This window comes from Bos indicus, chromosome 14 (assembly GCF_029378745.1).
Source record: "Bos indicus isolate NIAB-ARS_2022 breed Sahiwal x Tharparkar chromosome 14, NIAB-ARS_B.indTharparkar_mat_pri_1.0, whole genome shotgun sequence".
In the NCBI taxonomy this organism is placed as follows: Eukaryota; Metazoa; Chordata; class Mammalia; order Artiodactyla; family Bovidae; genus Bos; species Bos indicus.
The window spans coordinates 33,902,333-33,917,235 of NC_091773.1; the positions used below are offsets into that span (position 1 = coordinate 33,902,333).

Sequence of the window (14,903 nt, forward strand, 5' to 3'; positions counted from 1 at the left end):
GTCCACAGCCTAAGAGAAGACCTTCAGGCCAAGAAGACGCTCAGACCTTCAGAAGGTCCTGGCCATGGCAGTCCTCACCTTGAAAATGGGAAGCACCCGGAGGACAGCTGGCTCATGAAAGCACTGTCCACCCAGCCTCCTCCAAAGAACTCCATCAACAGTTGCCTCTGCTATTGGTGTTTCCTACCAGTCTTCTCTCTCCCTTTTCTCTGCTATCCAACACAGCATATATTTCACATTCTAGCCATCTACCTCTAAGCCATAAAATAGACAACTTCAGCTCTAGCCTTTATTTCTCCTCTGGCATCAACTTTATATTCTCCTTAAATTGAGACCCTTAGTCTATTTCTATGTTGTAAATTCTCTAACATCAACTTTGTTCTCAACTGAGTTATTTTTTTTTTTAATTCACTCCCTTATTATGGTCCATCGTATGTCCATGAAAAATGGTGAAGTGGTCCATGGGGTAAGAGCCCAGGCTCTACTTGACTACCATCCAGAGAATATTTTATATTATGAGAGCAGAGGAGGTAATTTTGGCATTTCCAAAAGTAAACACTGTCCCAAATTAATGGGGAGGGAACGGGGAAGGTAAATCTAAAACTTAACTGGGAAGAAGCATTTCCAATGAAACGTCACTTCACTGCTTTGAACAAAATAGTCTTTAAAAATAATCCAATCTATTAGGCTGCAGGCACAGTTCCATAATGTATTAGTAACTTCCCTCTAGGCCTGAAAGGATCCTCTTTGCCTTTACTGTGCACGTAGTCAAAATGAGATGAGAATGGGCCTGAGTGAATTTTACCTAAAACAACCTTAACTGATGTAACCACTTGATTTATATTATGCTTCCTAATTTTAAAAACTTTAATTCAGAGAATTCAGGAAATAGGCAGGAACTAATGGGAATGTGGCATTATAGGTTTCCTGGATTAAAGGGATTTGTTGTCACTCAAGAGAGGTATTGACTATGGAACAAAAATGGCCTGGTAAAGATTAAGTTGTTTAGATTTGCGATTGCCTAATCTGGATTTAATAAAGTGATTGTTTTTAAGAGAAATAAAATGAAAACACAGACCAGTACACATCACTGAAAACTCTCTGGATGTTTTTCTGATGGGTTTTGAGACCCATGCCCTGGATGTCCTTCTCCACGGTCACTTAGAGGCTTTGACCGAGTCACTGCTGAACGAGATCCCTTCCTAAGGGTGAGTTTTGTATTTCTTTAAGGATCAGGACACACTACCAAACCCATGGTTCCTGGAGACAAACTATCCATTGTATGAGGCAACGATTATTTTAAAAATCAGACATCTCTCATTCCAATATGAAGTCTTCACCTTTAGAATTCAATCAGTGCTTCTCAAACTATCTGTGAGGAAGGACCATTTTTAGATTATGTCCAGTCTACTGTTATTGATACTTTTGCAAGTTATAACAAAGATGAATCATTAGAAAATCAATTTTGTAAAACATACAAAATGTGAGCCCAGTTTATTACTGTTATTAGAGTCGACAGACAAAATTATCCCATTGAAACTTTTTTTTTTTACGTTTTCAACACTGACTCTCAACTTCAGCCCTTACCCTGTCACAGACCAGGAACTGCCATTAGACAGCAGGGGCCGGGGACCACACTTTGAGTAGCACTGATATGAAGCACCATGCATGTACTTATTCAGAAGGTATACTTTACCTCTGACATCCTTCCCAAATCCTATAGGAGAAACTTTTTTGTCCACTTGTTCACAACTGTCTGGTTTCTCCTTCATAACGTCATCATCACCAGAAGCATCCGTGGAATATTTTTTCTTTCTCTTTTTCTTGTGTCGAGGCGGAAGCTTTTTTGGAAAAGTAAACATTGGGAATATCACAAGAAACATTGCAATGGCACAAAGGAGGAATCCACTCCACCTAAAAAATTGGGAGATGTGAACAGCATTTATGGCTTTTATATTACGAGTGAGAACAAGTTAGCAAAGTAGAAATGTGGGATGACAAATTTCTCCAGAGAACACGTTTTACCTTCATCAGGTGTATGGCACTAAGAAGTTAGACAACCTAAGAAAATACAAGAATCCTCCCTTTCCATGGTATAAATGAGAACTGTACTCAGTAATCATTCTAGTATTATAATTATTAGAATCACCAGCCTGACTAGAATTTCATTCAAGTATTTTTGAGCACACATGTGTCAGTTCTGCTAATGAACATTGTTAGTCCTACTACAATGCGCATTTTATAATAAATCAATAGCCCATAAGGGCTTCCCAGGTGGCACTGTGATAAAGAATCCTCCTGACAATGCAGGAGACACAGGTTCAATCCTTAGGTCATGAAGATTCCCCTGGAGGAGACAATGGCAACCCACTCCAGTACTCTTGCCTGGAAAATCCCATGGACAGAGGAGCCTGATGGGCTACAGTCCGTAAAGTCAAAAAGAATTAGACACGACTGAGCACGCACAGGGGGTGTGTGTGTGTGTGTGTGCGTGTGCGTGTGAATGTGTGTGTGCATGTGTGTGTGTGTGTCAGAATTGAGTCAATATCCCATAAATTTAATAGAAAAATAATATAGAGTCTATATCATGCTTTATGGACCCGTACAGACACTTTTTTAAAGAAAAAAAACCAAATACCTGGTGTGAAATGTTTTTCAAATTGCTGATGGCATTCAAATATTTTTCTGCAAGCACTTAAAAATGTATTAACCCTTCTTAGCTGGGCTTCCCAAAACTTAACCAAGAATGAGTAGGGATAAAGGCATTTACACCTGGGGCCTTCCCCAGAAATCCAGTGGTTAAGACTCTGTGCTCCCAGCTCAATCCCTGCTCAGGGATAAGATCCCACATGCCACTCAACTCATCATGTGGCCAGGAAAAAAAAAAAAGAGAGACAAAGATATACACTCTATCTTCGCATTCAAGAACTTACAACCTGTTTGTAAAGAGCTAAAGATACAAGAAACAATTCCTAACAATCCCCCACAATGCAAGAATGTACATAATTGTTAGATCACGTGGTATAGAAGGGCTTCCCTGGTGGCTCAGACAGTAAAGAATCTGCCTGCAATGCAGGAGACCCAGATTTGATCCCTGTGCTGGGAAGATCTTGAATGCTATAAAAATTCAGAAAGGAAATCAATGTGTCAGAAAGCTTCCTAGGAGAAGTGAAACTTGAGTTTCCACAGAATCAAGATTCTGTCTTTAAACTCATCTGAAGTTGCCATGCTGCCGAGACTAGGAAGCAAACGCAGAATAGACCTCAAATTCTAGTCCTCTTTAGAGCATGTGTTAAGGCCTGGGGACTTCTTGCCTGCATAATTCCCCAAGGGCAATTTTGCAGTCTCCTTTCAATCTTTTCTTAACAAATAGAGGTCCCTGGTCTTGCCTAATAGGGTCACAAATTGTCCAACTAGGATTCCTCAACTTCAAACTCTGTCCTCAAAACTTCCAAGTTCATAAACACTCAGATTCTGGCCTCTGTATCAACACATTCCATCAGTTGTTATCAGAATGCAACCAGCATTCTAAGCCTTCATGTGGAATACAACCCAGTCAGCGTATAGATCAACTGCAAAGCAAAAACTCATTTGTAAAAAGTAAATGTTTCAGGACTTCTCTGGTGGTGCAGTGGTTAAGACTCTGCTCTTCCACAACAGGGGTCATGAGTTCGATCCCCGGTCAGGGAACTAAGATGCCGTGTGCTACTGCTACTGCTAAGTCGCTTCAGTCGTGTCCGACTCTGTGCAACCCCATAGACGGCAGCCCACCAGGCTCCGCTGTCCCTGGGATTCTCCAGGCAAAAACACTGGAGTGGGTTTGCATTTCCTTCTCCAGTGCATGAAAGTGAAAAGTAAAAGTGAAGTCGCTCAGTTGTGTCCGACTCTTAGCGACCCAATGGACTGCAGCCTACCAGGCTCCTCAGTCCATGGGCTTGCCAGGCAAGAGTACTGGAGTGGGCTGCCATTGCCTTCTCCCCATGTGTGCTACTAGGTGCAGCCAAAAAAATTAATTAAAATTTTTTCTAATTAATTAGAAAAGCAAGTATTTCTATTAAAATGCTGTTATCAGCTGCTAAAGGTCATAGCTTAGCTGAGAGAATCGTTCCTAGAACCAGTCATTAAAAATCCAGTGTGCTATTTTCAAAGATACTTAACGTTGTATCCAATTAAGATATTAAAACAATCAGAAAAGGATTTCATTTTGAGAAGACGTCTCAAAGCAGGCTTCCAGCAATCTCAATGAGTCAAATATAATCATGAACCCAGGGCCTAACACAGGTTAGGTACTCAAAACATTTCCTAAATAAATAAACTGAATGAGGGTCGTTTTTTTAAAAAAGAGAGTCATCTATCTGCAGGGAACATAGCTATGAAAATATCTGGCCCTTTTTGTACTTGGCTGCCTACAAGGTCTTTCCTAACCCAGCCCTGCCTTTAACTTCCTTGAATTTCTTTCTGCAAACTCTGCATTCAAGTCCCCTGAACTCCTTAGCTCCCTGGACCTCTCACACTATTTCCAGAAGAGGCCAGGCAGCAGAGTGTGAGGGGCCATTCTTGAGCTATAGCTTCAGGAAGACCCAGAGTTTATCTAGTCTTCACCACTTACTAGCCCTAAGATTCTGTAGAAATTAGCTTGCTTCTCTGAACAGGCTTTCTCATCTGAAAGGGAGGAAATAATAACTTTGGGGGAAACAATCAAAATTAAGAAGACAAAGTATGCTGCTGCTCAATCGTGTCCTACTCTCTACAACCCCATGGACTATATAACCTGCCAGGCTTCTCTATCCATGGGATTCTCCAGGCAACAATACTGGAGCAGATAGCCATTTTATTCTCCAGGGGATCTTCCCAACCCAGAGATCAAACCTGCATCTCTTGCATCTCCTACATTGGTAGGCAGATCCTTGACCACTGAGTCCCACAGCCTGCCCCACACAAACAACAATAATTTCATGGTAGCTAGTACTGTTTTTTTATTTACATCTGTACTTAGGGCCCCACCTCCAGCCAAAGCCACTGACTTAAAATTACATGCAAACATTAAAGATACTCAGAAGACTCCGAAGGGAGAATAAATAACAGAAGAAGGGGAAGAATTGCAGTAAATGAACAAAAATAATAAAAAAGGTTTAGGGACATTTCTAAGCAGAGCAAACTGGTCTCCAGTAACATCGAAATGAACATATGGTAGTTGGTGCCAAAGAGGACTCTGAGAAAAGCTGGGTAAGGTAAGGAAGTGTGCATTATATGTCAGAAACAGATGCATCAGTAAGAGCTAAAATGGAAAAGCCAGAACCCCTTTCATGAGTCATTACCCAGAGACTCTTCATGAAGGGAGGACAGTTAAGTACACTGACTAAAACCTCCACCCTGGACTCAGTTTCTTATCCATCTCTCACTGACTCTCAGACTTTAGGCAAGATGATCAAAATTGCCAACCATCAATTTCCTCACCTGCAAAATGGGCAAATTCTTAGTGATGACATGTGGTTGTTATAATGCTTCAGTGAAAATGTTGGTAAAGAAAAAAAAAAAAATGTTGGTTAAAGTTTTAATGTAATGTTTGACACATAGTGAGCACCCAACTAATATTAGCATTATTCACTTACTCCTTCCTTCTCTTTTCCAGCATATGTTTACCGAAAAACCTGTCATCATTATTGCGCTGTTGTTAGTCACTAAGTCGTATCCGACTCTTTCACCACCCCATGAACTGTAGCCCTCCAGGCTCGTCTGTCCATGGGTTTTCCCAGGCAAGAATACTGGAGTAGGTTGCCATTTCCTTCTTCAGGGGATCTTCCCAACCCAGGGATCGAATCTGTGTCTCTTGTGTCTCCTGCATTGGCAGACAGGAACTTTACCAGAATCACCTGGGAAGCCATCACCATCGGGCATCATAAAAACTAATGTTGTATCAAATAACTCTGTTCAAGGTTAGAAGTCTGTTAAAAACAGGGCTACTCAACAGACAAAATTCATTTTTAAAGAATATAGAATATAGAACAGTCTTATGGACTCTGTGGGAGAGGGAGAGGGTGGGAAGATTTGGGAGAATGACATTGAAACATGTAAAATATCATGTAAGAAACAAGTTGCCAGTCAGGTTCGATGCACGATACTGGATGCTTGGGGCTAGTGCACTGGGATGACCCAGAGGGATGGTATGGGGAGGGAGGAGGGAGGAGGGTTCAGGATGGGGAACGCATGTATACCTGTGGCGGATTCATTTTGATATTTGGCAAAACTAATACAATTATGTAAAGTTTAAAAATAAAATAAAATTAAAAAAAAAAAAAGAATGAATGTAAACCCAGACACAGAGAACACGCCCATGGTTGCTAAGTGAGGGAAGGTGGGGCAGTGAGGGAGGAATGGATTTGGAATCTGAGATTAGCAGATACAAACCATTGTATATATATATAACGGGTAAGCCTCAAAGTCATACTGTATACCACAGAGAACTGTATTCAATATCCTGAGGTAAATCATCATGGAAGGCATATAAAAACATATATATATAACTGAATCACTTTGCTGTACAGCAGAAATTAACAGCGTTGTAAATCAACTATACTTTGATTAAAAAAAGACTGAATGCTAAAAAAAAAAAAAAAAAAAGAAAACCCTAGTATACATTTCTATATGGACAACTTTTAACATTTGTAGAACTAATTTTAAGTCATTAAAATGAATAAAACTACTTGAGCACAGATTAAAGTCAAAAGACTGAATAACAGCTAACACACATTATGTAGGGAGAACCACTTAGAGCTCCGCATACACAGACTCATTTATTCCTCACAACAACTCCATGAAGTAGGTACTGCAACTATTTCCATTTTGTGGATTAAAGAAAAAAAAAACTTGGGGCTCAGAGGAGTTAAGTAACTTCCCTAAGGTCACACAGTTATTAGGTGGCAGACCGGGATTTAAACCCAAGGGTCTACATTTAGTTGCTTCACTTTGCTACCAGCTGGGTTGATGCACATTGGAAAACTTAGCAAAAACAGCATAAAGCACTTATAATCCTAAAGCACCTGCTTCCTTGCCTTCTCTCTGCCCCTGATCTGGCCCTCTTTGTCTTTCTCTCTCCCTCCAGCTGTTCCCTTTTGCCATGCTCTTCTCATGACATCTTTACAGAGCACAGATTATACATGGGATGGTCACAGATACATTTTAATAACCTAATTTTCTGAGAATTTTTAAAAAATTCTTACTCGGAATTATTTCAGAACTGCAAAGAAAATAGTAATTGAGATCAAAAATTTTACTGTTGACCAAGAACATAAAATTCCTGTGTTATTCCCCTCCTGCTGACAAGGGAACTCCCTTTCGTATGATTTGAAAATTCTACCAGGACAGACTCATCTATTATATATCTTAACACTTCCACCTTCAAAGACTATTTACTTATGAAAATAACAAGTGTTCTATAATTTAATTAATATTTATTAACTGCTTAGAAAATAGTGTTAAACATTATTCCCACATAGCTCAACTTATGAAGTTATTATTGTAAGAATTTCATTATAAAATGAAACACAGAGAGAACACAAGTAGTCTAAGAAACTCTTTAGGAAGTAATTACTCAACACAAGTTTCTAATAATGAAATTCTCTATTCTAAAATGAAAATATCTTATCAATGTATACCCAGTACCAATCCATGTTAAATAAATTTGGGATGCCAATACTTTGAATGCTTGCAATTGTGAAGAAATATCATGTTCAAGTTCAGAACTGGGAAGAATTCAAATGCAGCCCTTGGATATATATGAATAAGTAACCTATCATCCAAAGTTGGAGTTCTCTTGCTAAACTCTCAACTTAGGGACTTCTCTGGTGGTCCAGTGGTTAAGACTCCGTGCATCCACTACAGGAGGCATGAGTTCAATCTCTACTTGTCGAGTGGCCAAAAAGAAAAAAAAAATATAATAATCTTGAACCGGATAAAAATGAAAACACAACATATCAACTTTAAAAAAATATATAAAAATAAAATCCAAAGCTTACGTATTTAGCAAGACAATTAAAGGCTATCAAGCGACCAAAAGGGAGGGGGTATATGTACATGTATGGCTGATTCACTGTGCTGTGCAGTAGAAACTAACACAACATTGCAAAGCGACTCTATGCCAATAAAATTAATTTAAACAAAAAAGGCGTGCAAGTGAGAGAGTAATTCATCTTCAGCACATCCAGGGAAATGAACTATTCCTTAGCGAAAAGACTCACTAAGAGTGGAACAATGGAAACAGAGTTCTGGGCAGTGGATGAGGACAAAGCAAAACACAAATACGATAAGTGGGGAGAAAATATTTTTTTATAAGGCACAGAAAAGACAATGCAAGTTCTAATTCAAGTACACAGGGAAGTCCCAACACAGCCACATTCCCCTTTTCCTTCCCTCTGCTATGAAGAAAACAGCCATCTCTATCCTAAAGAATGTGGATTAAGCTGTTGATCACAGCTCCTCTGTGTTGGTTTCCTATTGCTGTGATAACAAATCCCCACACACTGCGTGGCTTAAGACAACATAAATACATCATCTGAGAGCTCTGGAGTCAGGATGGAACCCCGTCTCTTATGTCTCCTGCATTGGCAGGTGGGTTATTTACCACTAGTACCACCTGGGAAGCTGTAACCCCTGGAGGGCAAGAGTGTCAATAAAAGATGGGTGTGGCTGAATTCCTTCTGGAGGTTCTGCGAAGGAACCTACTTCCTTGCTCTTCCGAACTTCCGCAATCTACCTGCATTCCTTGGCTTGTGGTCCCCTGCTCCATTGTCAAAGCATATCACTCCAACCTCTGCTTCAATCATCACAACTCCTTCTCTCACTCTGACCCTCCTGCCTCTCTCTTTCCCTTATAAAGACCCTTGTGATTATACTGGACCCACTTGGATCATCCCAGATAATCTCCCCATCTGAAGTTCCTAAACTTCCATCAGCAAAAGTCCCCTTTGCCATGTAAAGGTAAATTCATAAATCTGGGAATTAGGACAAAGATATCTTTGGAGATTATTATCCTGCTTACCACCACCTTTTAGGTGACATTGAGCTATTTTTCATCTTCCTCTTCGGGAAATTCTTATTTTAACTACAAGGGGACTATGACTCTAATTATCATAATACCAAATGAAATGAAAGATGCAGTAAACAATTCTTACCAGTTTCCAATGAAACGAGGATCATCCTGGTTAAGGTGAATAGGATTTCTGGGATCAACATAAAAACCAATAAGAAGTCCACCTAGTAAATATCCCACTGCAGGACCGAGTGCTCCCATGACATACATGATGGCTGGGAAGACAGAAAAGGAAATGTGAAATATAACCTCATGCTATCTCTTTCAGTAGTTGTCTAATTTCAGTCATACCACGCTTACGTCACAGTTACATCCAGTTAACAATTTCCAAAAACAGAGAACTTTAGAGAGTTCTCTAAATTGGGCTTTAAACAATGTCCTTTATTTAACTGTTGCCTATCGTCCTCTTAGTACATCAGAACTTCTTTGGTTGCTTCTGAAAGTACAGACCTGCGCTAGTTATTGAGGTAGTTTACTGGATAGCCAAGACAGGCTATCAGAGTAAGCCTCAAGAAAAGAGGGAAAAAAGGAATGTCACTCATCCCAGCTAGAATATTCTAATGGGCTGAGGAAACTGAAGACCAATTTTGCCATGAAGTTGGTTTCAGTTGAACTGGTAAAGCTGCTTAATCAAGCACCCTCAAACCACTAATGTTTTCAAGTCACCACTTTAGAATCAGAGAACGCCTCACAATGCATTCGGTTCGTTGTTAATTGAGGAATCTTACCTAAAGGTTAATAAATCTCCTTAAACGGCATGAGTGAGAAGGTCAGAAAGCACTAACCCACAGTTGAATTAGAAAAAATTTTAAAGCACACCTAAAGGGGGAGAGGGGGTTATTGTCAGTAGATCAGAAACGTCGTTCCGTCCAAAAACATGTGGTCACCAAAATGGGCTAATAGCAAAATAATAGTAACAAAAACAAATACATTGTCAAGTCTTTATATTGTTCCCACTGCTGTTATTGAAATTTTTAAAAAATAATGAATCACTGCAGACTTCCCTGGCAGTCCAGTGGTTAAGACTCTCAATGCAGGTGCTATGAGTTTGAGTATGAGTCTCGCTGGTTGGAGAACTAAGATTTCACATGCCTCTCTCTGCAGCCAATACATCAGTACATAAATTTTCAAAGATAAATAAATAATATATTGCCAGTTTTCAAATTTTGAGATAGAATATGAAATTCCTTGAAAGTCACAGAAAAATCTAGCCACACTCCAAATATGTGTTTACCCTGTTGAAACTCAGTTATTTGGGGACAAATCAATAAACACCTTTAAGATACTCCTGTGCATAAGGCACGATCACAAACTCAGGTGACACATGCTTCTCCTTTCTGTTGCTATCATGCATTTTCACCAAAGAATAAATAAGTGATTTGTCATATCCTTTAAATAGTCCCTATTTACCAGAAAGCAAATTTGAACTAATCAAAACCCTGACTTTATCAGCTGCACCTAAATAAGCATTGAATAATCTTATACTTCCTGTCACTCATAGCTACAGATGGTAATTTAACACCTGCTCACACTTTTCTCACCATTTCAAAAGAAAAAAGCACAGTGTTTATCTACCTTACGGCATCATCTGCTTGTAACAATAAGACATTAGGCTCTTAGACTTCTCCATCTGTGTTTGGAAATGGAGTGCGGAGGCACAGAGGAAAGTAATTGGCATTCTTTTGGAAGTATGCTTTTCATAAAATAAAATTAGAATTTTGATAAATATCTTGTTAACCTCTCTGTTTATAGCCTAAAACAGAACTTAAGAATAGCAAGTACTTTTTCCGATTCAGGTATTCCCATAAGCATATGAAGATAAAATTTATGTTTACACCTCTAGGCAAATCAGCGCCATTTACAACTCAAAACTGTAATGAGGCCAAAATGTGACATGAATCATCTCCCCAAAATAGTCTTCTGCCGTGAAAGAGACTGCCTTACAAACACAGACGAGGAAAAGGGTATTTCCACCACACTGTTGATGCCTGGGGCACTTGCGTGCAGCATCTTGAAGTGGCAAGAAGCCATGTGCAGACTCTATGCTGGCAGGACCATTCGATCAGCAGTGAATGGAAAACCAATTAAATAATGTTCACCAAGAAACCCTAATTCTTTAGGAAATACAGATCAAGATTTTTAAAATTCACCTATAGAATCAGAAAAATTCACTTTTATTATATAGCAAACAATGTTAAGCCCAAATCACTCTCATTAACAGAAATACACATCAATACTATGTATAAACAGATAACTAATGAGTATCTACTGTACAGCACAGGGAACTCTACTCAGTGCTCTGTGGTGACCCAAATGGGAAGGAAATCCAAAAATGAGGGGATATATGTATTGTATAACTGATTCACTTTGCTGTACAGTAGAAACTAACAACACTGTAAAGCAACTGTACTCCAATAAAAATTTTTAAAGAAAATACATTACTATTGAATTAAAAAAAAGTAAATATGGAGATCCTTCAAAGAACTCTTATAATGCATTCAAATTATGATCTATTTTATTAAGTTGCAATGTGCATACACTTTATATAAAAATTTGTATATGATGAAACATGCCCTTATTTTATAAATTGAAAAAAGACTGAAAAAAATCTCAGAATTACATATATATACTCCACATAAAAAGATATGACTATATTCTGCTTTACTATTGATGCTACTGCTGCTAAGTCACTTCAGTCGTGTCCGACTCTGTGCGACCCCATAGACGGCAGCCCACCAGGCTTCCCCGTCCCTGGATTCTCCAGGCAAGAACACTGGAGTGGTTTGCCATTTCCTTCTCCAATGCATGAAAGTGAAAAGTGAAAGTGAAGTCGCTCAGTCGTGTCAGACTCTTAGAGACCCCATGGACTACAGCCTACCAGGCTCTTCCGTCCATGGATTTTCCAGGCAAGAGTACTGGAGTGGGGTGCCATTGCTTTCTCCATTTACTATTGATACATATCATAAAATAACTATATGGTATACATAGATATATCTTTTTATATATTTATAAATATATATCACTAAAAGTATATATGTACATATAACTTACTGACATGATCCCATTTAGTAAATAAATCATTCTAGCCACTCAGTAAGAGGTATGAAGCACATAACCCTGGGATGTGCTCAGTTAGTCAGTTGTGTTCGACTCTTTACAGGCCCATGGACCGTACCCTACCCGGCTCCTCTGTCCACGGGATTCTCCAGGCAAGAATACTGGAGTGGGTTGCCATTTCCTCCTCCAGAGGATCTTCCCAACCCAGGGTCTGGGCCCACATCTCTTGCGTCTCCTGCATTGGCAGGTGGATTCTTTACCACTAGCACCACCTGGGAAGCCCTACCCGCAGTGTACTTTTCAGTAAAATACTGTGTACATGGACCATTAGTCCCTGTCTCACCGCTGGAATCTATATTAGTAAATCCTGCTGGTTCTACCATCAAATCGGTTCTAATATGCAGCTCCCTACCTCCACCCTGATCCAAGCGGCCATCATCACTTACCTGGAAAATTGCTTCAGATACCAGACAAGTAGGGACAGACAGCGCCCACACCCCAGAGCCCTCTGAAGTTATTCAGACTAGTCAATCCTACACCTGCTTACCTTGCCTAACTCATTCTTCTATGGGGAAACCACAATCAAGGCTCCAGCTCACAATCCCTCCCTCTCTCTACCTGTAACTGACCCTGGTGCTTCCTCATGCGGTTCCTATGGCATCACGTGCACACCTTCTTTCTTTAAATGTTTATTTGGCTGCACTGGGTCTTTGGAGAAGGCAATGGCACCCCACGCCAGTACTCTTGCCTGGAAAATCCCAAGGACAGAGGAGCCTGGTCGGCTGCAGTCCATGGGGTCGCTAAGAGTTGGACACAACTGAGCGACTTCACTTTCACTTTTCACTTTCATGCATTGGAGAAGGAAATGGCAACCCACTCCAGTGTTCTTGCCTGGAGAATCCCAGGGACGGGGGAGCCTGGTGGGCTGCCGTCTATGGGGTCACACAGAGTCGGACACAACTGAAGCGACTTAGCAGCAGCAGCAGCAGCACTGGGTCTTAGCTGTGACATTCGGGATCTTTGATCTTCGTTGTGGCACAATGAATCTTTAGTTGGAGCATGCAAACTCTTTGTTCCAGTGTGCAGAATCTAGTTCCCCAACTAGGGATGGAACTCAGGACCTTTGCCTTGGGAGAGCAGAGTCTTAGCCTCTGGACCACTAGGGAAGTCCCATGTGCACCCCTTCTTGGTAACTGTGAGTAGAAAACTATCTTCTCAATGGTAATTGTCTCCTAATCTATTGGCCTCACTAAACCTCAAATTTTCCATTAAAACACTATATTTTAGAACAATATCATGGCTAAAGAATGACGATGTCCCTTGTTCCCTATCCCATGCCTCTGGTTTCTCCTTGGTCTGGATCAGCTACCTCCCTTTCTTACCAAGACATAGAGTTTCCCCATCACTTGTTCATTGGTCACGGACTTAGATACTGAACCACCTGAAGTCATGATAGAGTTCCTCTCTTCTCTTACTATCTATTCACTGCTCATCTACCAGTTCTACCTGACCCCTAACCTGTCTCCTATAGTTTGGATATTATTTCTCTCCTGACTCTGTCTTCATCTCATATTGCCCAGTTGTGCGTTGATGTCTTCCAGCAATGTAGCAATGTCCCCTCAGACTTGATCTGTCCCCAGAATCTCTGCTTACCTGGTGCTGGCTGCATGGTCACTCCCTAGTCCTTTTTTCCAGAACACGATATTTATCACTTCTCTGGTGGTCAGACTGTAAAGAATCCACCTGCAATGCAGGAGACCCAGGTTCAGTCCCTGGAGGAAGGAATGGCTACCTACTCCAGTATTCTGGCCTGGATAATTCCATGAGCAGAGGAGCCTGGCAGGCTACAGTCCACAGGGTCGCAGAGAATGGGACATAACTGAGCGACTAACGCTTAACTATAGCTCTCTGGCCCTCATGTGCTTACACTCCCTATCTATCAAAGCCTGGCTCCTTCCCTCTGACCTCTGGAAGCCCCAGAAATGTCTGTCCTTGGATGTCACACCAACTATTACCTAGTACTGCCACTGGAACAGGTGTGTATTACTGCTACACCTCACTTCTTTATCTTTCCAACTAGGCTGGATGTTCCTCGAGGGAGTCAGCAAGAACTACGCATTTCTAAAACTTCTCCAAGACCTAAAATACAAAATAATTCACACAGGAAGCACTGAAGTCAGTCCAGTGCTGGGAACATGATGCCGGAGTTAAACTGCTTCAGGTTAGACCTCTACTCCCCCTGCTTCTGTGAAAGAGCAAAATTTATTTATCCTCCACTTTCCTCGGGGGGGAGGGTGGGGCAGGTGTTAAATAAGATTATGCACATAAAGTGCACAGCATATAATGAAAGTGAAAGTCGTTCAATCATGTATGACTCTTTGTGACCCCATGGACTAGTCCATGGAATTACCTAGTCCAGAATTAACTAGTCTATTCTTTACCAGCTGAGCCACAAGAGAAGCCCAGGGCATACAATAAACACTGAAGAAATAATTACACTGTATTTTTGTGTGCTGAAAGATGACCTATTCATTCTCTAATAAATATTAATTTTGTACATATCAAACATACATTATTTAACAGAAGGCATACTTAACAACCTTATAGTACCTTTAAAAAAATGACCTTTTCTGGAATCATTATCCATTGTTGGACAGATAGGAGTGGGAAGAGGGAATATCTAGAGCTTTCTTTCCTCACAGAAAGGCAGCAAAGAACAACTTCTGAAGCTGAGCACACATCTGGGCTATGTTGTGCT

At 40.4% G+C, this 14,903-nt stretch overlaps 1 protein-coding gene across 2 annotated transcripts in view; it reads right to left on the reverse strand.

Annotated features, from left to right (window-relative positions):
* Window positions 1–14,903, reverse strand: part of SLCO5A1 (solute carrier organic anion transporter family member 5A1) — a 152,480-nt gene that overhangs the window by 77,038 nt on the left and 60,539 nt on the right. For both annotated transcript variants that reach the window (XM_019973932.2, XM_019973931.2), the window contains exons 3-4: window positions 9,171–9,303; window positions 1,697–1,914 (exon numbers count right to left, since the gene is read on the reverse strand). In XM_019973932.2, coding sequence (XP_019829491.1) covers window positions 1,697–1,914; window positions 9,171–9,303 — 351 coding nt within the window. The remainder of the gene's footprint in view (window positions 1–1,696; window positions 1,915–9,170; window positions 9,304–14,903) is intronic.